The following is a 24,822-nucleotide window of genomic DNA, read 5'->3' as shown; positions in this document are numbered from 1 at the left end:
GCTCCTGATGGTGGTGTCTGTCTCCCCATCTCAACCCCCCACCCCGGCTTATGTATTTTCCTACAGTACCTTCAATAGACACAGGACTGACCCACTTGAGGTCCTGCCCGGGTGTGTTCCACATAATGTTAAATTATTTAGAGGAGCTAATTCATCACAAACTTTAAATTCTGTGGTTGTGCATCTCCATGCTTCTAAACAGTGGCCTGTTGGTCTTTATTGCCGTTTAGACCCATGAGTCAGAAGCCACTCGATAGCAACCAAGAGTAACCTATCTGCACATACCCTCTCGGTAAATGATTGTTAGATTATGGAGTCTGAATAGTGATGTATATGCTTTGTTATGTTGACTTAATGCAAGATCTACAGTGCCAGGCAGTGTTTTGTTCTGTTGTGCCATAAGGCTGTTTTGGGTCGGAACCAGCTCAATGGCACCTAACAACAACGTAGAGGAGGAAAGTAAAGGAAGGAAATTATCAGGAAGAAGAGGTTGTGGAATTATTTTAAAAGATGGATTCTTTTATTGGAGGCAATCTTATCACCTTCAAATATTTGTTAAGGTAAACAGCATGAAAGGTGTTAGAGAACCTTTTACTAGGAACAAGCTTATGTAATGCACAGTCCTTGATAAGGTAGTGGCTAAAAGATTGAAAATGTGTTAATATTTGTCACATAGACTCGTTTCCTGGAACTTTGTGGCTCAACTCTTCAGTTTTATTTGAAGCTGGAACTTGAGCTACACCATTGTAACGGCGAGTTTAAGGCTAGTCAAGTGAAAATGCAGGATGACTGCAAAAAGGCTCCTTCCAGGTAGTGATGAATGATGACAGCACTTTTTTTACATAGAAGGTTATTAAACCTTGTGATTTTTACATTTAGTGAGTTGTTGAATTCAGCTGCTAATCAGATACTTCAAACCAAGATACAGATGGTTGCCTTTAAAAAGCGGGCGGGGCGGGGGGGGGTGGCGCATGCTGACAGCCCTGACTTCAAAGAAGACCCCGGTGGGCACATGGGGTTTATTTGTTCAGTAAGCAAATACTTGAAAGCTTGCTCCGTGTAAAATATATTTCTAGCATACCCCCTAAACCACTTTTCTGCACAAAAGAAAGTGACATTACCACTTACCTGTAGGTGTTTTTGTTGTACATGTATAACCTGATATTTTTGTGTTGCTAAAATGAGACAGGTACCTAACTGGTCATGAGGAAAAAGTTACTACATAGATGGACAGGCAGTCCCCAGGCATGAGGGAGATCCATTGCTTCAAGAATGTGTCAGTAAGTGAGAACAGGTGCATATAGTTCTTATTTAGCCTACAATGCAACAAAGAAGCCTAGCTATGCAGTGGCCAATGCACTACGCTGCTGACGACTGGTTGGCACCCACTAGCTATACTCTGGGAGAAGGGTGTGAGTGGCAGTCTTCTTGGAAAAGATTTACATCTTTAGGTACCCGAGGGGCAGTTCAGTGTTTCCCAAAATGGTGGAGACCACCCCCTGGGTGTCATACTGTGGACTGATCGACCAAACCCAACCCACTGCCATCAGGCCGCCAATGCCAACTCATCGTGACCCCATTGGACAGGGTAGGGATGTTCCTGTGGGTTTGCAAGACTGTAACTCTTCATGGGAGTAGCAAGCTCAGAGCAGGTGGTAGTTTCCCACTGCTGGCCTTGCAGTTAGCAGCCCAGTGTGTTAGCACCCCCAGGACTCCTGGAGGAATGGTAGGATCCAGGAGGACTGTAGGAGCAGATACCTACACTTTATCCTGGATTGTGGGCTATACATGTTTTCAGTTGCCAGGGAGGCACTGAGTAATGTTGTTTCTGTTAAGCGGGTAGTAGGCCAAATAAGTTGGGGCACCTATGGGTGTAGATGGACTGAAAGCTGTGGGGATCGAATCCTGATGTGTCTCTTCAGTGTAGCACATTCACAACAGGTGGATTTCCCAGAAGAGGGAAGTGCAACTGAGCTTGGTGGAACTCAGGAGAGACTTTTGGGTGACATAATATCTTGGATGAACTACAATACGAATTGATTTGTGTCTCCCTCCCCCAAAAAAGTATATTGTAAATCCTAGTAAACTTTATGCCTATGGCCATAATCCCATTTGTGAAGGAATCATCTTAGTTGTATGAATGAGGTAGGGTTAGTGTAAGATGCATCTTGAGGCGACCCTCAAGCTATCCGATTAAATATACGTGAGAAGCAGAGATGAGGGAGGAGAGTGCCAAGTCCCATGGTAGTCCCTCAGGAGCAGACGCTCAGAGGAGACAAGACCTTCCTCCAGAAAAAACAGCGAAGGAAAGCCTTCCCGTGAGCTGGCGCTATGATGTCAGACTTGCAGCCTCCTAAGCTGGGAGAAGACACATATCTGTGTGCAGAAGCCCTCCACGTATGGTATTTCTGATACAGCACACTCAGATAACCTACTACGACAGAAGTTAGTGCCAAGAAGTGGAGGTGCTCTTGTAAATGTAGAAGTGGTTTCTCAATTGCATGATGAGTAGGAGCTGGAAGGTTCTTTAAGTACCTGCTGATAAGACACACGGACTGCCACAATATGACAAACATATCAGGAGAGAGTCGTCCCTGGAAAAAGACATCATGTTTGATAAAATAGTGGCATTGTGAACAAGAAGAAGGCCCTCAATACGACAGAATCACATAGTGGCTGCAACCAGGGGCTCAAATGTGAGAACCATTTTGAGGAGGGCGCAGCACTGGGCAATGTTTCGTTCTTTTGTGAATGGGTCACTATGTGCAGGAATCAACTCTATGGCACTGTCAGCAACAGTAGTAAAAACCCAGACCGCCTTCCAGAGACTGTTGATAGATTCATGGACATGAAAGGCCATTGTGATGGGCTCTGCAGGAAGTGAGCTCCATTGACCATCTGTGTCATCTTGGAGAATACAGATGAGGCCAACCACAGAATGTTGCTAGAAATTGGGCATTAAATGTGCGTCTGGAGAGGCTTTAGAAGAAAAATTTACCATGTGATTGGACAGTGAAGGAAAGGTGATGTTTTTTATGCCATGGCAAAGAATTTGTCTGAATCATAGTCCAGTGTTGGATGGAAGCTAGTACTTGTAAGTGATCATTTTGGTTGTGGAAACTTCTAAGCAAGATATTAAAGTGCCGCATGGTTTTTCTTTGCCACTTAGAGTAAAGCACATGAGGAATGACACGGACTTAAAAAGGAACCGTGCAAAATAAAAACAAAACGTTAAGGATTTGGAAATATTTGTTGTAAGGGCATGCATCCCAAGCTTTTCAGCCAGGAGGGGACTTGACAGCATTGTGTTAAAGAGACCCAGCCTGTGACTGATAGAGCTAATCAACGACCACAACAGAAAACCCATCAGCTTAACCCAAAGGGAGCTGCAGAAATTGAATAAGGAAAGGAACAGCATTTATCGTCCTTCCGTGAATTCTGCAGGCAGGAAACACGTCAAAGAAATTACATTTGTTGTCTTCCAAGAAATGAGAAAGGCCATCTCTAGAGCAGGCCGGTGCTAACACAGCGGTTAAAGCACAGGAAACAGGACCTTCTCAGTCTCAAACGGTGTGGCCACCATCACCTGCATCTCACAGGGTAGCAGCCATACCTCCTGGGTTTCAAAGGGTTACTCTGTCCCCAACTCCGTCCTGGGGTGTGGAGCAGCCCTTAGGGTGTGCCTGGGGAGTGGGGCCACTGCTTCAAGCTGAGGGGGAAGGGCTTCCATGCCCAAGGGACAGAAGAACATCTTGATTTGGGGGTTGCCACTCAGATGGACATGGAAACAATGGCTCTCCAAAACTGAGGGGGCAGATTTTCTGCCCCAGTGGGCACAGGAGGGAGGGCTAAAAGCCCAGAGCTAAACAATGTTCACCCAGAACAATGGTTCTCAAACTTCCTGATGCCATAACCCTTTAATGTAGTTCCTCATGTTGTGGTGACCCCCCCCCCAACCATAAAGTTATTTTCCTTGCTGCTTCATAACTATAATTTTGCTACTGTTATAAACCGGGCAACCCCTGTGAAAGGGTCGTTCGACCTCCCAATGGGGTCGCGACTCACAGGTTGAGAACCGACAACCTAGAATCTAGACACCGTGACTTACACCGAGAATCTGGAGGGTAGGACCATTGCCTGGATGGTCTGAGGGTAGGACCATTGCCTGGATGGTCTGATGGTCTGAGAGGATTTTTTCCAGCCTTTGAGAGCTTATGGGAATTGTTTTACTGGGTTGGGGACATGTTTGGTACCCATTATTTCTTCTTTCCTTCTAATTTCATCTGTTTGGTGTGGAATGTCTTCCAGTGCCATTTCTACCATTGAACTTTGGAAGCTAATGACTTGCAGTCTTGAATTCACAGCTTCCTGGAATTTTTACCCCAGGATGGGCTGTGCCTCAAGGCTCACCCACATTTGATGTAGATGATTCAGAAGATGAGAATTGGGGCTTGGAGTTGATTTAAGACTCTGAGATGATATGATCAGATGAATATGTTTGGCATGTGGCAAGGACATGAAGTTGAGAGGCCAAAGCATGGATTGCGATGCATTTAATAGTATCCCCCAAAAAATGTGCATTGTAAATTCTAGCCTTTATGCCTATGATTATAATGTCCTTTTGGAATGAGTAGTCTTTGTTATGTGAATGAGGCAGAAATAGTATAGGGCACATCCAGACTCAAGCTGTTTTGAGATAGGAGATTGAACAAGCAAATAGGAGAGAAGAGAGTTGCCATGCCACGGGGCTTGGCCCGGAAGCAGAAACTCAAAAGCAATGAGAACCTTCCTCCAGAGCTTACAGAGGAAAGACTTCCCCGAGAGTCGGCACCCTGCATTTGAACATCTTGCTTCCCTAACTGTGAGAAAATGAACTTCCGTTTGTTAAAGCCATCCATTGTGGGTCTTTGTTTTAGCAGGACTCCTCAATCTAAAGCAAGCTATGAATGTGAAGGGGTCCCCGTCCCCCAACATAAGAGCAAGTGACAGTGCAGGCCCCGCATGTGTAAGACACTCGGATGTAAAAATACCTTTGTCTTTGGACTGTGGAGGGTTCTTCTTAAGTGACTAAATGAATGACGGGGAGTTGATCGCCAAAAACAAAGATGAACAAGCATGGTGTGATCACAGAGGACCGCAGTGTCCTGCTGAGGAGGAGCCAGCTGGTTAGTGCTGAATCAGCAGATCTCATCTGTTCATGCTCCCAAGGGTGCTCCTCCTGCGTTCTCTCTCCAGGGTCCCAAAGCTGGGAATTGGGCTATTTTCCACTTTGGGAAATTTTGGGGTCTGGTCCTGCATCTGACCATTCACCAGCCACCATAACATCTGCTTCTAGCTTTCTCACAGAATCGCTGCACTTCTTTCTGACTTCACTGCCACGAATACCGTTTACTTCTTTAGAACTATTGAAAAAGTCACCTCCAGGCCTCCAGTGCCCTTTAAGTGAAGGGTATCATTGACATCGCCTTCAGGACCATTTCTTCTCAGTCTCTAGCTTGTACCTGACTTGGTGCGTGGTACTCCCATCACTGATTTCTGGTCTCAGCTCTGCCAGGCTCTCTCTCGGCTCCCTGAGACCATCTCCACCCTCCTTTCCTGCCTGGGACACTGATTCCCTCCTCCACTTCTACCCCTTGACTTGGGCTTTTGGTGGATGCTTCAGGCATAGGTTTCTTGGCTTTCAAATTTTTAGAATTTTAGAGTTCTCCTGTGTGCACCTACAAGACGTGCCCAATTTTCACATTATCAGCAGCAGACGTTTAATCAATTGGTTGGTTCTCCTTTCCCTCTAATGGACTAGGCATTCTGCAGTGATCGAGAGCAAGTAGCAGATTCTTCATCCTTAGCTTCCCAGGACTGGGCACAGTGCTGGTCTGTCACTGGCATTTGTTGAACGCTCAATCCAAGAATATCATAGATACTCAATAGGTGATGGGAGAGTTTGATGTTCATGGTTGTTTAGGACAGCTATTGTCACAATATAGGTAACCTTATGAAATCCTATAAATCAACCAATGTGAGGCCTGCAGAGTGACCACCGGATATGACTCATGAGAAATGGTGGCTGATCTTTGTAAATCTTTGAGACGTGAAGAGGGCAGAAGCCAGTTACAATGGTTTGAAGAATAACTTCAAGGAAACTTCCTAGAGAGGATAGCAGCTAGAGAAGCTGTGGGGGTCAGAGGGAAGGTGTTTGGGATTCAGAAGAACTGATTATTGTGTTCATCGCCTGAAAAAGACAATTCACCTGGAGGCAAACATGGAGAGACAGGCATGGAATCGGGTCATGGCTCTGAACAGAAGAGGCTTTGCACTTGAGGAAAGGGGATGGAATGGAAAATGATCATGAGGGTACCTAACCACGTGCAGAGATCTGGGGAGAGAGTGGCACTGTGGATGATACATGCCCGTTGCATGATATTACACAGACCCATCACCTCTGTCTTGTTTCTCTCAGGTGTTTGGAGGACTTGTCTGGATTTTGGTCGCCTCCTCCAACGTGCCTCTACCTCTGCTGCAAGGATGGGTCATGTTCGTGTCTGTGACAGCGTTTTTCTGTTCCCTCCTCTTCCTGGTCCTGTTCCTGTCTGGCATGGTGACTCAGATTGATGCCAATTGGAACTTCCTGGTAAGGGATTTTTATTTTAAGTCTGCTTCCGAAATATGTGGGCAACTTGCACCTACCCTGCTGTGAAATGCCTGACTGCATGTTCCAATTTATTGGGTGCATCGAGTGGGAGAGAGGTCAGACCACAGGGCCTGGTTTGGTGCCCTGTGGCTTCCTGGGTTGTGAAACCCGCACATTGACGGAGCCCAGCTACTCCTTTATGAATTAGATGACCTTTACTCAAAGACTGTTTTGTTTTCTACAGCAACTGAATTGCATTACAGTTATTAAGCAATTGAACAGATGCCATTGAGTGATGAATGTTGTAACATCTAGAAATTTTCCATTAGTTTCAGCACCAAACATTTAGCAGGCGCATATGCGCTTCAAAAAACAAGCAAGGCTAGCGTCTCCTTTCAACTACTTATAAAAGAAGAGAGACTTTCTATTCGTGACCTAGGAACAGGAATTGACGAGTGTCGAGAGAGAGCGTTTCCTTTTTAGTTATTTTAATGAGCATTGTTATTGTGCTGAAACACACACCATCTCAGCAATTACCATGTACGCAGAGAGTCCATTCTTCAAGTTGTGCATCTACTCGGAATGTTTGTTCGACACAGCTTTTGAAATAAGATCACTAAATGGATCAACTCTCTCTCCGTTTCCAGTGTAATGTGTGAGGTCTCTCCTTCCTACGGAGGCTGTGCATTCTCTGCGACGTGTCAGCATCGTCTAACAGAGCATGAATCCTAGCGTATCGTGAAGAGCGCCTTCGTGATAGTCACAAAGGACCGCTATTCTGACCTGAGAACACTTGGTTTTTACACACTTAGAGGGCTTCAGCAGGACCCAAACCACCAGCATCGAGTGTCTTCCTCTCCATCCAAAATGCCAAACTACACTCACTGCCATCACATCTGTCCCAACTAGAGTGACCCTGCAAGACACAGTAGGACTGCCCCTGTGGGTTTCTGAGCCTGTAACTTTTTTTTTTTGAGTCAATGCTGAGTCATAGCCCCTGTGAGTTTCATGTCTTTTTTTTAAATCACTTTATTGGGAGCACATACAACTCTTATCCCAATCCATACATGCATCAATTGTGTAAAACACATTTGTACATTCGCTGCCTTCAACACTCTCAAAACATTTGCTCTTTACTTAAGCCCTTGGCACCAGCTCCTCATTTTATCCCTCCCTCCCTGTTACCCCCTCCCTCATGAATCCTTGATAATTTATAAATTATCATTTTGTCATATCTTACACTGACCAAAGTTTCCCTTCACCTACTTTTCTGTTTTCCATCCCCCAGGGAGGAGGTTATATTTAGATTCTTGTAATCAGTCCCCCCTTTCCACCCCACCCTCCCTCTACCTTCCTGGTATTGCCACTCTCGGCACTGGTCCTGAAGGGATCACCTGTCCTGTATTCCCTGTGTTCCCAGTTCCTATATGTACCATGTACATCCTCTGGTCTAGTAAGATTTGTAAGGTAGAATTGGGATCATGATAGTAGGGTAGGAGGAAGCATTTAGGAACTAGAGGAAAGTTGTATGTTTCATCGTTGCTACACTGAACCCTGACTGGCTTGTCTCCTTGCTGCAACCCTAACGTAAGGGAATGTCCAGTTGCCTACACATGGGCTTTGGGTCTCCACTCTGCACTCCCCTGATTCACAATGATATGCTTTTTTGTTCTTTGATGCCTGATAACTGATCCCTTCGACACCTCGTGATCGCACAGGCTGCTGTGCTTCTTCCATGTGGGCTTTGTTTCTTCTGAGCTAGATGGCCACTTATTTACCTTCAAGCCCTTAAGACCCCAGATGCTATATCTTTTGATAGCTGGGCACCATCAGCTTTCTTCATCACATTTGCTTATGCACCCACTTTGTCTTCAGCAATCATGTTGGGAAGGTGAGCATCTTGGAATGACAGTTTAATAAAACAAAGTATTCTTGCATTGAGGGAGCACTTGAGTAGAGGCCCAATTCCATCTGCTACCTTAATACAAAACCTATACATATATATATACATAGATTTTTTTCCACATCCTCATACATAAATATATTTACATATGTAAATGCCTCTATTTAGACCTCTCTATAGGCCCTTTGCCTCCTAGATCTTTCCTCTATTTCCTTTGACTTTCTTCTTGTCTCACTATCGTGCTCAGCCATTTTACATTACCCTTGGTTTGGATCACTTGTTGTTCCCTTGTCCCTGGGTTTGTCAACACCACTTCCTCTGCCCCCACCTCACTGTCTCCCACGTCCCCCCAGAACTGTCGGTCCCAACTGTCGGTTTTCTTCTCCAGATGGTTCATCCAGCCTATCTTATGTAGACAGACCTGTGGAGAAAATAACATGCACAAAAACAAGACAGAGCAAAACCAAGCAACAAAATAAAACAAAACAGCAACAAGCCAACGATAAAAACAAAACTCAACAACAAGGGGAAAAAAGCTGTAGTTAGTTCAAGGACTGTTTTTTGCCCTTTAGGAGTATTTTCCGGTTGAGTCTGATGGGGTGCCAAGCCCTGGCGTCAAAGTCTATTTTTGGTATTCCCTGGGGACTTTGTTGCTCTGTTCCCTTACTGTTCTGTTCCATGCCCTTAGTGTTTTCCCTTGTTGTGGTGGGATCAGATCGGACGGAATTCCCACACTGTGTCTCCAGTATTGTCCCCTGTAGGACTATGGGTCAGTGAGGGATGTCATGTCTCATATTGAGGCCAGCCATATGGTCTTCTCTGTGGATTGACTGCTGTTAGCGGGAATCTCGTCCTCAAGGCTTGGTGGGCCAGGATGTGCTCCACTCTCTTCCTCCCCCTTCATTTGCTCCCATTTGCTCTGATCAGACATGTCTCTCTCCCAGAGCTGTGGATTCAGTGCTGCCCTCTGAAATACATTCTTCTGGGGGGGAGGGGCAGGTGTCCACATAGTTGGGATTGGGGCCAGCCCCTCAGGTCTTTACATTTTATGAGAGTAGAAAACCTCATCGTTCTCCGACGGAGCGGTTGGTGGTTTCAAACTGCTCACCTTGCAGTTAGTAGCCAATCCTTAACTGACTATGCCTCAGAGTTCCTTTCATATGACCCTGCAGTGACAGAGCAGAACTTCCCTCATAGAATTTCCAAAGCCGTAAATCCTTACGAAAACAGACTCCCTCATCTTTATCAACCTGGTAATCTTTCAGTTAGCCTCTGTACTGCCGGGCGTCCTTATCAGGCCTTTATATGTGTTTGAATATGTTTCTTTTAAGTATGATTGCATTTTTATTCAGCAAGAAGATAGCTTTGGAACAGATGTTAGAGGAAACGCTTGTTCTTGTCTTATTTAAAGATCACAAATAGATCTGTAGTCCTGAATGCTATCAACAGTGAAGTGTAAGGAGTGTACCAGACAAGGGCAAAGAGTGTGTGTTCCTAGCACAGCAGGAGGATGTGTGGTCCAGTGGTGACACGCACAGGCTCTGGGGTTAAGCCAGAGGGGCTTAAAACCTGTTTCACCTGTATCAAAAGATGTCACCTCTCTGATGTTCTGGTTCATCCTTTATAAAATGATAATAACAACACTACTTTCATTGGATGCTATTGAAGAATATCAGAAATAATGTGTAAAATGCCTTGGCTTTGTGTCTTGGTGTACAGTTAACGTTCCATAATTGTTTTAATTCCTTATAGGCACCGATGCTTGAAATATGTGTACCTTTGTGAAATGTTTCTAGGTTAGGTTGCTAGCAGAGTGTGTTCTTACATGTTTGTTTTTATTTCTAATTGGGGAGGAGAAAGTTTTCCTAATAATTGGCCAGCTATCAAAGATCTAAAGTAAGAGAGGAATGTGTCACCTCTTTGTCAAAGTGTGGCTTTTCTACAGTGATGTCTGAAAGTCAGTCGGCCAACCTTTCCTGCTGGTCAGAGCTCTTGGAGTGTATGGGCCAAAGTACTACTAGGGCAGTGCATACCAGCGTAGCCTTGTGGATCTATCTATGAGCGTAATTTAAAAAGCATTGATATACAGCCATTGCTGTGAGGTGTTGTCAGGCCCACTCCCGCTAATACTAAGAAACCCTGCCCGGGCCCGCACCATATTCTCACAGTCACTGCTCTACCTGAGCTCCTTGATTCAGCCACTGGGTCGGTTCATTGCATTAAGAACTTTCCTCTTTTTCACGGACCCTCTGCATTCCCGAACTTGATGTTCTTCTCCAAGGAACGGGTCCTCTTGATAACATGTCCAGACTACATGAGATGCTTCTGGGGAGTGTTCTGGCTTAACTTCTTCCAAGACAGGTTTGTGTGCTCTTCTGGCAGCCCACGGGACCTTGTATGCGCAATATTCTACACCACACCATAATTCAAATACATGTGCTGTGATCCTCATTCATTATCCAGCTGTCACGTGCATATAAAATACTGGGAAAGAGCATGGCTTGCTTGAGTTAAGCGCCCCTTAACCCTCAAGTGGACTTCATTGCTTTTTAACCCTTTAGAAAAAGGTCTTTTTCAACAGATTCATTTTCTCTCATGACTGCTGCTTCAATGGAAGCAAAGTTTTATCGTACGCTTATCCAGAAAACAAAACAAAATTCACTGCCATTTCGTCAATTCCAACTCACAGCAACCCTATAGCACAAGGTGGAGGTGCCCCTTTTGGGGATCTGAGGCTGTAATATTTATAGGAGCAGAAAGCCTCATCTTTCTGAGAGTCAAAGAGCAGCTGGTAGAGTGGAACTGCTGACCTTGGGGTTAGCAACCCCATTTGCTCAGCACGCAGGTCAAATAAATATGTCGACAGAGCACAACTCTGGCATTCCACTTCTCATATATTAAATCATCTCAGTAGCCCCTTGCTCCATTAGGACAACTGCCTCTTATTCTCTGTATGTTGTTCATGAGCACAATTGAGTCCTAAAATTTCCATTCTTCACAGTGTTACCCGAAGTTAGCCGTGAGCCACACTGCCAAATGTCTTTGCAGAGTGCGTAAAAGACAAGGAAACATCTTTCTGGTTATTTCTCAGCCAAGACCCATCTAACAGCAGCACTGATAGCCCTCGTTTAAAATCCTCTTCTAAATCTGACTCGAATGCCGGGCAGTCCCCATCATTACAGTGCGGCAATCCCTCTGGATGATCTTCAGCAAAAGTGTGCTTGCATATGGTATTCATGCTATTGTTCAACAATGTCCGCATTCGTGTTGGAATGGGCATAGATATGAATCTCTTCTTGGCATAAAGAGTGTGTCCAGCGCTTACATCGGTTTCTTGTAACATTTCCATTGGTTTTCGTGAATTCCTGGAGCCTTGTTTTTGTTGATGCCTCCAGTGCGACATGGCCTTCTGCCTTCACTCTGTCAATCAAGTTCTTTTGGTACAAATGACTATTCCTTCTTTGGATGCTTCCTTCATTGTTCATATTTTGTCCTTAAATATTTTCAACCCTGAGTATTTCAACTTGAGACTTTTTTTTCAGTTATTTCAACTTGAGAAAATTTGAGTTTATTCTTCTCTTTTGGTTTTCCAACTTTCTCTAACTTCTACCTTTGGTCTTTGCATATCTCTCTGTAATGCTTTGTCTTCTCAGCTGTTCTTTGTCACCTTCAGTCCAGATCTTTACTCCGTCATTTCTCCCAGTTTCTGTAGCTTCTCTTCATTCAAGAGGAAGTTTAGGAGCCTCTTCTGACATCCATTTCGGTGGGGCTTTTTCATCCTATTTTTTTAAATCATTTTATTGGGAGCTCTTACAGGTATCATAACATTCCATAGTTCAATCACATGAAACAGTGTTGTACAAATTGCTGCCACAGTCAGTTCCCAAACATTTTCTTTCTTCTTGAACTCCTTGATATCAGCTCCCCTTTATACCCTCCTTCCCCCACCTGGAAGCCTTATTTTTATTTGTTTGTTTGTTTCTTTGTTTTTTTTCCTGCATCTTACACCATCCAATGCATCAATTTACATACAACTGTGTTTTTCATTATCCCCACCCCCACCCTCCGCTTCCTTTTCCTCAGTGAAACCATTACTCCTGTTACTGTTTCTAAAGGGTTATCTATCTTGGCTTTCATGTAACATGCCATCTTAATTATGCAAATGAACATACACAAGTCTAACATGATTACTGAGGTAAAGCAAATAAAAACCAAAATAATAAGGGGAGGAAATATTAAAGAACTAGAAGATAGTTATGTGTTTCATCCATGCAATACAGCACACTGGATATATCATCCATTCAGTGTGGCCCTTCTGAGAGGGACTGTGCAGTTAGCTTGCAGGTGGATTTGGGTTCTCCACTACATCCCCACCCCTTCAAATCGATTTGTCTGCTTGATAGTGATCTTCTAATACCTTTTTCTGTTGATGCCTCATGATCGCATAGGCTGGTGTGCTTCTTCTGTGTGGGCTTTGTTGCTTCCCTGCTAGATAGCTGCTTGTTTGACTGCAAGCCTTTAAGACCCTTTGTTCCAATAATGTAGCAGTGTATGATGCTCACCTTCCTGAGAGAATCACTGAAGACAAGATGGATGCATAAGCAAATGTGGTGAAGAAAGCTGATGGTGTCCAGCTATTAAAAGATACAGTGTCTGGGGCCTTTCATGTTTTTTAATGACATTTTGCTTTCTTTGTTTTCTTTATTCTCTATACCTGAGCTTCTTAGTACTATCTCACAACTTCGGTCATTAGTGTTCATTGAGTGTGTTGATTGAGATGGCATCTAAATTCAGGTCGTAATTTAAATTTTCTTCAGCTTCAACCCAAGCCTTCAGTATGAGCAGTTACTATTCCTCAGTCAGCCCTGTGCTTGATTTGGCTGATGAGATGAGTTTCGCCATTATCTCTCTCTGTAATCTATTTGACTTCTGGGTAGCCCATCTCCCTAGACTCAACTGCGGTTTTCCAGCTGGCGTAGTCCACCCTTGGGTTTGAGTGGTCCAAGCAGTTAAAGGCTTCACTGACAGCTAGTAGATTGTTTCTGCAAATCCACTCAAAGACCCCTTGAAAGGCAGACCTGGTTTCTACTTCCAAAAGGCATCACCTTGAAGTCCTTTTGCACACAAGGGAGTCTCCAGGAATCAGAATGCACTTGATGGCAACTAACCTGCCACAAGTCCGCTTACTGAGAAAAGGTGGTGATGATAGCACACTTCCCCAAGACAGTGCTTAGTGCTTGGAGGGGGTACTCCTTACAAGGTGGGCATACCTCTCCTCTGGCTTTATGGAGTTTGCTTAAATGCATACCTTGATTGTAAATAACAGGTTGTGGTTGTTAATTATTTTATTGAGGGGTGGATTTCATCTTTGAGTGGCTATGTAAGGGCTCAAACATAGCAATTGTGAGGAGGGGGCAGACCAGCAGTGTGCATAGGGTCCCAGGAGTTGAACCTGACTCACCTGGCCCTGACAACAACAGTGGTCACCTGATCGCGTGGCCTGCTCTACTTGGCTCTGTCATAGGACTTCTGCACTCGCAGCCAGAAACACCTTTATACTAGGCATATCATGAAGTTATCTTCAAGCGGTAACAAGTTTTCACTGCTGTATTTCAGAACGTTGAACATGAATTTTTCCCAAAAAAGATCCCCACCTCCACTGATCCTAAGTGAATGTATACCATGCATGAAGAAACTAGAATACGTGAAGGAAACTAGAATAAATACAATAGAGTATTTATTTTCTAAAAGTACTTGTTGGATGACTGAATCCGATAGTTTCTCTAATTTTCATCAGTGATGAAATCAAATTAACATTCCTGAGGGCTCTCCTGAGTTCCTCAAAGCTTTGTAGCTTTAGTATAAATGGTGAAATAAAAGGTAATAGGCAGTAGCCTGTATTAAATGCTAAAACGTGTCCCACTCTTTTTAAGTCAATTTTGGTTTTAAAGGGTGTTTTGTTTTGTTTTCTTGTTTTGTTTTTCTGGAAGAGGTACTATAATGACATTCTCCCTTTGGGAAGTACTTAAAGAAAGCTATGGTTTAGAAAAAGAAGAGCTTCCCATATATACTCGAGTATAAGCCACCCTGAATAGCAGCTGAGGCACCTAATTTTACCACAAAAAATATATTTAAAATGTGCTGAAGATGGACATTGGGCCTCTACTCAAGTACTCCCTCAATGTAAGAACACTTTGTTCTGTTAAGCTGGCATCCCATGATGTTCACCTTCCCGACATGTTCACTGAAGACAAAGTGGGTGCATAAACAAATGTGGTGAAGAAAGCTGATGGTGCCCATCAAGCAAAAGATATAGTGTCTGGAGTCTTAAAGGCTTGAAGATAAACAAGTGGTCATCTAGCTGAAAAGTAACAAAGCCCACATGGAAGAAGTACATCAGCCTGTGTGATCGTGAGGTGTCAATGGGATCAGGTATCAAGAATCAAAGAACAAAAAATCACATCATTGTGAATGAGGGGGAGTGCAGAGTGGAGACCCAAAGCCCATCTGTAGGCAACTGAACATCCCCTTACAGAAGGGTCGTGGGGAGGAGACAAGCCAGTCAGGGTTCAGTGTAGCAACGATGAAACATGCAACTTTCCTCTAGTCCTTTAATGCTTCCTCTCCCCACCCTCCACTACCATGATCCCAATTCTACTTTACAAATCCAGATAGACCAGGGGATATGTACTGGTTCAGACAAGAACTGGAAACGCAGGGAATCCAGGACAGATAAAACCCTCAGGACCAATAATGAGAGTGATAATACCAGAAGGGGAAGGGGAAGATGGGGTAGAAAGGGAGAACCGATTACAAGGATCTACATATGACCCCCTCCCTGGGGGATGGACAACAGAAAAGTAGGTGAGGGGAGACATCAGACAGTGTAAGACATGACAAAATAATAATTTATAAGTTATCAAGGTTTCATGAGAGAGGAGATGCCGGGAGGGAGGGGGAAAATAAGGAGCTGATACCAAAGGCTCAAGTAGAAAGAAAATGTTTTGAGAATGATGATGGAAACAAATGTACAAATGTGTTTGACACAATGGATGTATGTATAGATTATGATAAGAGTTGAATGAGCCCCAATAAAATGATTTTAAAAAGAAAAAAAGTACAGAAAAACTCAGCTTACGCACGAGTATATATGGCACTTATTTCCCAAGATCACTGCTAGCACCCATTTGTTTGTGAGTCCCCCTTGCCTGTTACAGGCAACCGTCTTCACGTAACTCAAATGTCCCGAGCTGTGGCTATGTCCCCATGTAGTTATGACAGTTATTTCCTGAAAGCAAGTATTATTGTCCCCACTTTTACCAACAATAAACCTGACACTCAGTAGTTACTGCCCCGTTTCCGTGCTGCTGGTGTGTAAAGCAGGAGCCTCCTGGATATAGCATAGCTGGGTTGTTTCTTGTGTTTAATTCATCCTTGGATGTTGGCTGCTGGCACTGAGGAACAAAGCCTGGCTTGAGATAAGAATATGGCAGAGAGTCTCATGTGCCTGCAGTTAGAGCATGCAGCGTGGCCTGAGGTGGTGGAGGCCCTGGACCGATGAGAACAAAGGCACAATATTCTGGGGTATGGGCATTGAGAAGATTATAAAGCACAGAGGTTTGTGAAAGGCATCAAGCAGAGCTGGGCTACCCAGCAAGCAAGACAAGCACCCGTGTACCCGGGCTCACTTACTAACCTGTAGTGAATAACTCATGCTAAGCCTATACTTACCTTGTTTACTGGGCAGTCTGCCCCTGGCACCAAGAAAGTGGATGGGTTCATCTTTTAAAGGATGGGCCCACAAGGATGCAGTATCAGCATGACCTTGGCACTTGTTAAAAATGTAGACTCTTGGGTTCTAGGCGGATGGCTGTGTCAGAAGCCTGGCCTCACGAGTTCACCAGGGAATTCTGATGCGCACTAACATGTGAGAGCCACTGACCGGGAATAACTGATCCAGGATGGAGTGCAGACATACACGGGGAATGCATGTTATAGGTTGCAACAACTGAGAAAGATCAAAGGGGAATAAGCCAGACTGGAGCAGGGAAGGCTCAGGAGCACAGTCTTGTCTTACCGCTCCTGGCAAGAAGGGAGGACGCAGAGGTAGGACGGCCCTTTTCAGAGCATGGTGGCTCGCACGGAGCCTGGGCTGCAGGATACACGTGCGTGCTGAGCTTAGGAGCCATTGACCCGGTTTTGACTCATAAGACCCCGTGAGAAAGAGGAGAGCTGCCCCCACTTTCCCAGCTGTGGTCTTCACAGGAGGAGACCGCCAGCCCTGTGTCTAGCTGAACTGTTGGGTGGGTTGGAATTGCCCACTTTTCGTTAGTAATCGGACACTTCATTGGTGTGACAAAGGCCTCCTAGGGACCAGAAGGAAGCCAACAGAGCCGCTTGTCAAAGAAGGCAGAGGGCGGCAACAGAGGAGACTCGGGGAACCAAAAGCCAAATTGTATCAAGAGTTGTAAGCCGTGTCCGAAAACATCTTTATTCCCCTGGAGGACAAAATAAGCTATTTCTAAGGATTCAAATCAGTCCATTAAATGGAATTTAATGATCCCCAGCATATTTCCCGGTAATCACAATTGCTAATTAAGAGCCAGCTGTACCCTGCTGAATCTCTGAACGCAGCAATATTTGGATTGGGACGTTGGCCTCCATCAGTCACCATCTGTGGGGCCAGCCCAGTGTGCAGCTGAGCGCTGCCCCTACAGCAGAGACATGTGGTCAGCATGCACCGGCCACCTTCCCAAGTTCACAAAGGAGAGGTGCCGAGTGGAAGGAACGCTGTTAGCATCGTGCCTTTGTCGTTCTCCCCAGTGGCCTGGTCCGTTCAGCCCAGCAGATGAGACATGATAGAACAGTCCCCAGGGGTGGTTTTGACATGACGAGGCATTTACAAAGGCTCGGTGTTGTAATAGCGCTCTGGCAATAACAGAGGCAGTTAGAGAGTGAGGATAGGAAGTGGACTTTGGAGTCAGGCCGCCCTCTGTGGGTTTGCAGTGGCCCTCTCAAAGTTCATCCCCGTGTGGCTTAGGGACAGTCACTCACTTCCGAGGAGGAAGGCATGTACTTGTGTGTAAAATAGGGCTAGTAAATGGGGTCTCTCAGGTTGGGGAATAATGCTTGTACGGACGGGCCTCCTCGATGGGATCCTTAACACAAACCGCAGTGTGTTGGTGGCATATTAATTCAGGTAGGCCAGGAGGTATGTCTCACAGGTTTGCCAGCTGCATCCCCAGGAACCTAATGAACAAGCTTTTCTGCCTTTTATTGGCATGCTGGTGAAGCCCCGGAAATAGTAAACCAAGTGGAATGCTGACCAACTGTTGGTTTGGTTTGGCTTTTAGTATAAAATTCAGTACAATCAAAAGGTGCCCATTCAGATGAGCTAGTTGGTTTTCACATGGATCCCGATAGCTTGGCCTATAGCTGAAGCAGCCGAAATAAATAGCCGATGGAAAATTAAGATTGCTTGATGAACTGTTGCGATTTTCCTGAACCAACGTTTCATCATTGGAGGCAAGCGCCCAAATAAACCCTCACGCACTTTAATCGTAGATGCCTGCCTTTCTCCTTCTCTTTCAGGACTTTGTGTACCACTTCATTGTGTTCGTCTTCTACTTTGGAGCCTTTGTGTTGGAAGCAGCAGCCACATCCCTGCACGACCTGCAGTGTAATGCAACCTTAGCCGTGCGGCCCCTTCTGGACGATAACCAGTATAACATCAACGTGGCAGCCACAGTGAGTGGTCCGTGAGTGCACACACAGGCCGCCATGGCCGGTCTCCTGCTAATTGGGTCATAATAACTCCAGCCATTAGCATGAACCATCTCATTGTTTTCATCTGTTCAATTAGCCTCTGAACAAAGCTCAATGGGTGCCCTCTAGTCTTGCAGATGATGAAGCTGGGGTACAAAAAGGCTGGCCTTCATGTCTGATCCTAGCCAGACCCAGACGGAAGGCAACTTGGAAGTTGAGGTTAGAATGACTTGTTACGCAGGTATCTCTGTAATCTCACCCCTAGCTAGTTCAGTTCAGTTTAGTAGGAGGTTCTAGGTAGAACAAGAACAATCCCTGTTTTTTGCTACTGTGAAAGGTCGTTCGACCCCTAAAGGGGTCACAACCCACAGGTTGAGAACCGCTGCTATAGCTGGCTTTGTAATTTGCTACATAGGCCTTTACAAAGGCAGTTCAAGATCCTGTGTTATAATTTTTTCACACCAATACCGAGGCATTTTGACAGAGGGGAGGGACAATGCACTTTGAAGTCAGACCAGGCACAGCAAAGGAGACATTATAAAAAAGAATTGTTGTATTTCCCACCTTTTAAGTCTAAGTGAGATGTGTTTTTAGTTGGGTCATTCATTGTTCAGTGCCTACTTAGGATTCATTTTAATTCAGTATTTGTTGAGGGTCTACCTTATGCCAGGTAAGCTGCTCGGTGTTGGGAGACAGAGGCAAATAAGTTTAAGTTCCTTCCATTTAGGAAAATAGTGCAGCCTAGTGAGGTAATAGAGGCTGACAAACCAGATATTATAATAGATGATGATGCTCGGGGATAGTCAGTCTCCGCCCCAACACACATACACACACACACACACACACACACACACACAATTGTGCTTATCTTCCTTAATTCATCAAGTTGAGTGAATTTGTCAGTTTTCTTTGTTTGAGGTGATTTAAAATATACAAGAGGCTTCAAAAAGTTCAAGGAAATGGAAATAAAAGATAATGGAATGTTTTCATGGATTTTTAAAGCACCCGTGTCTATAATTTCTTATAAATATACATTTATATTTATAGGTATGTTGTATATGTGTGTATATAAAATTTCTAAGGTGATAAAGGTCATTATTCTTCTTACAAATATTTATTTTCCCTATAGCTAAGCCAGGGAGCCCTGCTGTGCATTGGGCTGCTAACCTCAAGGTCAGCAGTTCAAAACTGCTAGCCGCTCAGTGGGAGAAAGATGAGGCTTTCTACTCCTGTAAACAGTTTCAATCTTGGAAGGCCACAAATGGAGTTCTATCCTGTTCTGTAGAGATGGGTGTGAGGTGTCTTTTATTTTTAATATTTGGGGCTCTTCTGTGAATTTATCCCTAATATTCTTCTTTCTTATCTACATAGGGCTTCAAAAGTTCATGGAAAAATGGAATGAAAAGATAATTTTTCCACAAACTTTTGGCAGTCCCCTTGGGCAGTCTTTTCTATCTCCATCCCAGTAAAGCAGCTTCAGTAAACCCACTCATCCTTTAAGTTCCACATTGAGACCTCTTTTGTCCATGGACACCATTCTCCTAACACTTAAATGTATCGTACACAAGACATGGGTGACACACTGTGAAAAGTTGCCTTTTTTTCTTCTTCTTACACCTGAGAGGGTGGAACCTTCCTTTTTACTAATAATAGAGGTCAAGAGTTATCATCTTTTCAGGGGATCATTTCTAGACTAGAGACCTCTCAATCAGAGAGCCAACCAGCAAACTGAAAAGGTTCTGTCGGTGAATCTGATACTCTTTCCAGACCTACAGTCTCCTTGTTAACTGCCTGCACAGACTCATATTTTATCACATTAATTGCTTCATCTTGTATATTCCTTTGAGTCAGAAACCCACAACAATCAGGATGTTTATGTAACATATGTGTCGTGCTGGGCCGTTGTACCCCCAAACCAAACCCACCGTGGAATCAGTTCTGACTCAAAGAGACCCTAGAGGAAGAAGAGACAATCTTTCTGGAGGAGTGGCTAGTAGGTTCCAACTGCTGACCTTCAAGTTAGCAGCCGGACATGTAACCCACTATGCCCCTAGAGCTCATAGTTGATGCAAACGAGACCCTCGTTGGATCCTCCCAGAAGAGGGAGAACCACCCTGATGATTCGTGTTTACCGGTCGTCTCAGCTGTGCACCGCTGTCACCGAGATGACTTGTTACCTCCTCGCGTTCTGACCACCGCTGGTTCCTTGACTCCGATCTGAGCTGTGTGGACCAGGGCCTCAGCCTGAGGTTTTTACCAAGTGGTTGGGTGTTTACCAAGTGAACAAATGTGCAACATGAGCCTGTCCACAATGGAGAAAGGCATCAGGGGCCAGGATGTGTCCAGCAAGGGCGACGGAGTGAGACAGGAGCCCTGGTGATGTGCCAGGTACCACTGGCCACACTGAGAATGAATAGTGAGACCCCTACTCCTGTCAAGAGTTACAGCTTTGGAAACCCTATAAAGGGTCGCTGTGAGACAGAACCAACCCGATGGCAGTGGATTTGGTTTGGGGGTGGGAGCGGGGGCAGAGGCTGGAAGAGAGGATGAGACAATGCTATTGACTGCCCCAAAAAGAGCCCGAAATGCTGGCTATCTCCAGGGAGGCTGCTCAGTAGGACTTGTGTTAGTCCAGGTAGACTAGAGAAACAAAGCCATAGAAACTCATATGTATGAGAAAGAGGTTTATATACAAGAGCAGTGGAATATTAAGAACACATCCCAGCGCAGTCCAGATCAAGTCCATAAGTGCGATATTAGCCCATATGTCCGACACCGATCTATAAAGTCCTCTCAGACTCATTAAACACATGCAATGACATTGAATGCAGGATGAACACAGGCCAGTGGGCAGAAAGTATTTGGATCCAGTGGTGTTGTGAGCATCTCAGCACTGGCAGGGGTCTCCACGTGGCTTCCCCAGCTTCCAGCGCTGCATCAGGGTAGGTCCACGTGGCTTCTCCTCAGGGTTGTTTCACAGGGAGTCAGCCTTGTCAGTAGTGAGTCTCCAAGGGAGCAGCTGAGAGAAAGAGTCTGTCTCCCACCTCCAAGGAGGAAAATACCAGAGTTCCCAGAATCCTCAGGAGAAGGCCAGGCCCACACAGAGGCTTCATTGGCTATAACCTGATTGACAGACCAGACTCCACCCCTTCACTCTAATCCTCTCAAGTCCCAAATTGACACCAGATGATGTAACGACCCCAATCTTCAAACAGTTGGTCCTTGGGGTGATGGTGTCAGAATTGCAACGCTAATGTGAATCTTTGTTTCTTTTTCCTTAGATTTTTGCGTTTGTGACGACAGCTTGCTACGGTTGCAGCCTGGGTCTGGCTTTGCGAAGATGGCGACCGTAGCACTCCTTCACAACGAGCTGTCTGCCTGTTCGTTGCATTCAAGTCCCTCGTGGCTCGGGCCATTTGGAATACCAGTTCATCCAGACGCAACAGCATCATAGCGTGTTCTTCTTTATTTGGGTTGCATTTTGCCCCTCTCCCTCCTCAATATATATATAGAGAGAATCTAAGTGCAAGTTTTGGTTCATTTCATGGATGCAATCTTAATTTCGGTATGATGTTAAACAGCGAGAGGCTCTCATTCTAATATTTTAATTCCACATCTGTTTTTTAAATAATACTCTCCATAAGTAAGCAGTTATTCTTCATAAAGAAGTATTGCACATTCCATCAGGGTGTTGAGCCACCTGTACCTGATTTTTAATAAGTAACTAAGCTCCCTTAAACCACATTTCAAATAGACTTCCACCAACAAATCTTTTTGAGGTAAATGGAGATCAGCACACATTCTCTAGATGATGAACATCTTCAGCTTTGAAGGCCATGCAGTCTCTGTGGCCACGACTCCACTCGGCCTTTGTAGCTTGTGAGCAGCCATAGACAACAGCATACACAGCCTGCTGTGACCCAACACAACTTTACTTCTGAAATCAGGCAGGAGGCCGGAAGTGGGATATGGACCATAGTTTGCTGGCCTCAGTTATAAAATCTTAATTATATATTCTATATATTGAACTGCTCATGAAGGTGTAACCTTACTCAACAAGTCCGGCACATGGTCCTTTCATTATGCAATCATACATTGCCTTGGTGTCAAGCGGATGCATACTTAGCTTGGGAAGAGCATTAGTTTCTCCAGCAACTCCAAAGACCATCTTTGGTACAAAGAAAAGTAGCTTGTGAAGCTGTTTAGTCTAACTAGCGGTCTCCTTGGTCTAACTAACGGTCTCCTTAGTCTGACTAATAGTCTCCTTGGTCTAACTAACGGTCTCCTTAGTCTGACTAATGGTCTCCTACCAAAGGAGCGCGGATGTCTTCATGGTGCAGAGAGCGCGACTCACTACTGAAACTGGCATTTATGCTTCAATATACAGTTGCATGCACTGTGCATGAGTCTACAAATAACCCGTGTGTGCATGTGTGAAGCTCTTGGAGTTTTAATTTTGTTACTTCTGATTGTTTTGCAGTACTTTTCCAAGTTAAATTTGACTAGAGTGTTAAATAGAGCTTAAGGTGGGAGGTTCCTACATACTGTAGTAGTATCCTAGATATCTATATGACCTTTGAGTTTCTGGGTGGCAGATACATGGAATTTTTTTTTTTAAGGAGCTACTGGCACTTAAAAAAGGCCTCTGATGGAAGAATACAGAAAAGGTATTTTAATCCACCTAGTTTTGGAAAGGTGCCAAATGGCTTGAAAAGAGTGTGCCAGGTAGTCCATCCCAGTGCCCTCCAGGCTGTCTGAGCAGGGGGCTTCAGAGCAGGGGGCTTTTCTCCTTACCCCCAGAGCAGGGGGCTTTCTCCTTGCCCCCAGAGCAGGGGGCTTTTCTCCTTGCCCCCAGAGCAGGGCACTTTTCTCCTTGCCCCCAGAGCAGGGGGCTTTCTCCTTGCCCCCAGAGCAGGGGGCTTTCTCCTTGCCCCCAGAGCAGGGGGCTTTCTCCTTCCCTTGGGGCAAAGGGGACTTTTGCTTGCCATATTCTTTCAGCCCTTGTCTTTCGAGCTCCATCAACTCGGAAGATGCCATGAGTAAGTTGGACTATCAGACTTCATGGACCATAGAACAGCCATGAATGAGTAGTGTGATCCACATACTGGTTATCTTCCTCTAGAAAGGAGAATGATACTATATCCTTATTTGTGAGATGACCTTCAAGACAAAAAAATATCTTTCCAAGTAACTAGATGAAATCAGCCTGAAGACTCTATGTCCATGCCCTATCTTTTGTACAACACCCACCTTCCCTAGTATTCCTAGCTAGCTCCCTACCACACACCAAGCCCGTATTGGGAACTGTATATTATAACATCATAAATGTGCCATAAGAATATATAATCTAGATAGAAATGTTTCCAGTCAGGCTGCAAGATTTAGTTGTGAGGTTGTATTTGTGTTTCCAAGATCTAACAGATCCATCCATGCTTGGTGGCATTAAATTTACATGATTCAATTAAAACACAGTGGTGACACTTCTGTAAACAGATTGCTTCTAGATCATTAAGTACCAAGCTTAATACACATCTCACTGTGACTCCTCAGACTTGTAGATTATAATTGCATTCGGGATTTGTGAGTCGAGTGACAGAGCTCTTGAACAAAGAGTATGGCACTTGAGAATTGCTTTATATATCATAGCTATTGAAACGAGAATGTGTTGGTTGGTTGGTTGGTTGGTTGGTTTTGAAATCTGGTTACTCCATGCTGAAATTTATTTTGTAAGTGTTATGACCTTAATAAAGTATCCATTTGATAAGTTTTAGTCATCTTATTTTTCACCCGGATCACTTTGTAATTCAGTCAGAAGCGTGACACAAACGTGATAGATTTAGAATTTCTAGACATGTAAGAGTTCTGCTTTCAACATTCCTACCTCAAAGAAAGTCTACCCAGCAGATGTCAGTCTCTTTCCTTTGACGAAGATGAAAGAGGTAAGTTTTATGAAACCATATTCCAAAGAGAGCTTAAATGAGCATTGTATTCTCTTTCGTTAAAAGAAAAAGTCATTTATAGCATGCTTCTTAGGTGCCAGGCACTATTCCAGATATTTGTTTGGAAACATTAGCTCATTTAATCCCCGTAGCCACCCTAGAGAGTAAATCCTGCTATTCTGTTTTGAAGATGAGGGAAACCGACACAACTCCAGAAATGGCCAGGGTCACATAGCTTGCATCTTTTGAAGCTGCCATTGAAACCCCTGTAGTCTGACCTTGAAGTATAGTTTGTTAGCTGCTGTGTAGGTGTCATTGGTCTCGGACTTTACAGACTTTCTGTAACTACTTTGCAGACTCATTGGTTAGAAGGTTACTTCATTTAGCTGTAAGAATTTTGGCCAAACCTGTACAATGGAGAAAAGGTGAGCTAGCTTAAATCTACAAAAGTCCGTTGGGGGCGGGGTGTGTGACTGGCTGTCTTTTGTATGTCTCTGAATAGCAGTAGTTCTGGCGTGGGCTATGGGGCATCTCTCTCCTCCATTACCTTACAGCGAGTCAGCCTCCTCCTGAATTGACATCTACTT

The 24,822-nt window shown here is 44.5% G+C and overlaps 1 protein-coding gene across 2 annotated transcripts in view; it reads left to right on the top strand.

Moving 5' to 3' along the window:
• MAL2 (mal, T cell differentiation protein 2) overlaps positions 1-24,042 on the top strand; it is a 36,400-nt gene extending 12,358 nt beyond the window's left edge. The window contains exons 1-4 of one of the 2 annotated variants that reach the window (XM_075549337.1): positions 4,678-4,861; positions 6,458-6,628; positions 18,123-18,278; positions 21,578-24,042. In XM_075549337.1, the coding sequence (XP_075405452.1) occupies positions 4,778-4,861; positions 6,458-6,628; positions 18,123-18,278; positions 21,578-21,649 (483 nt within the window). In that variant the 5' untranslated portion in view covers positions 4,678-4,777 and the 3' untranslated portion in view covers positions 21,650-24,042. Of the gene's footprint in view, positions 1-4,677; positions 4,862-6,457; positions 6,629-18,122; positions 18,279-21,577 lie in introns of those variants that run through there. The other variant, XM_075549336.1, reaches the window with a different exon arrangement.
• Positions 24,043-24,822: the final 780 nt, after the last annotated feature.

The sequence above is a fragment of the Tenrec ecaudatus genome, chromosome 5 (genome assembly GCF_050624435.1).
Source record: "Tenrec ecaudatus isolate mTenEca1 chromosome 5, mTenEca1.hap1, whole genome shotgun sequence".
Lineage (NCBI taxonomy): Eukaryota > Metazoa > Chordata > Mammalia > Afrosoricida > Tenrecidae > Tenrec > Tenrec ecaudatus.
This window is presented reverse-complemented; position numbering and strand designations above follow the sequence as displayed.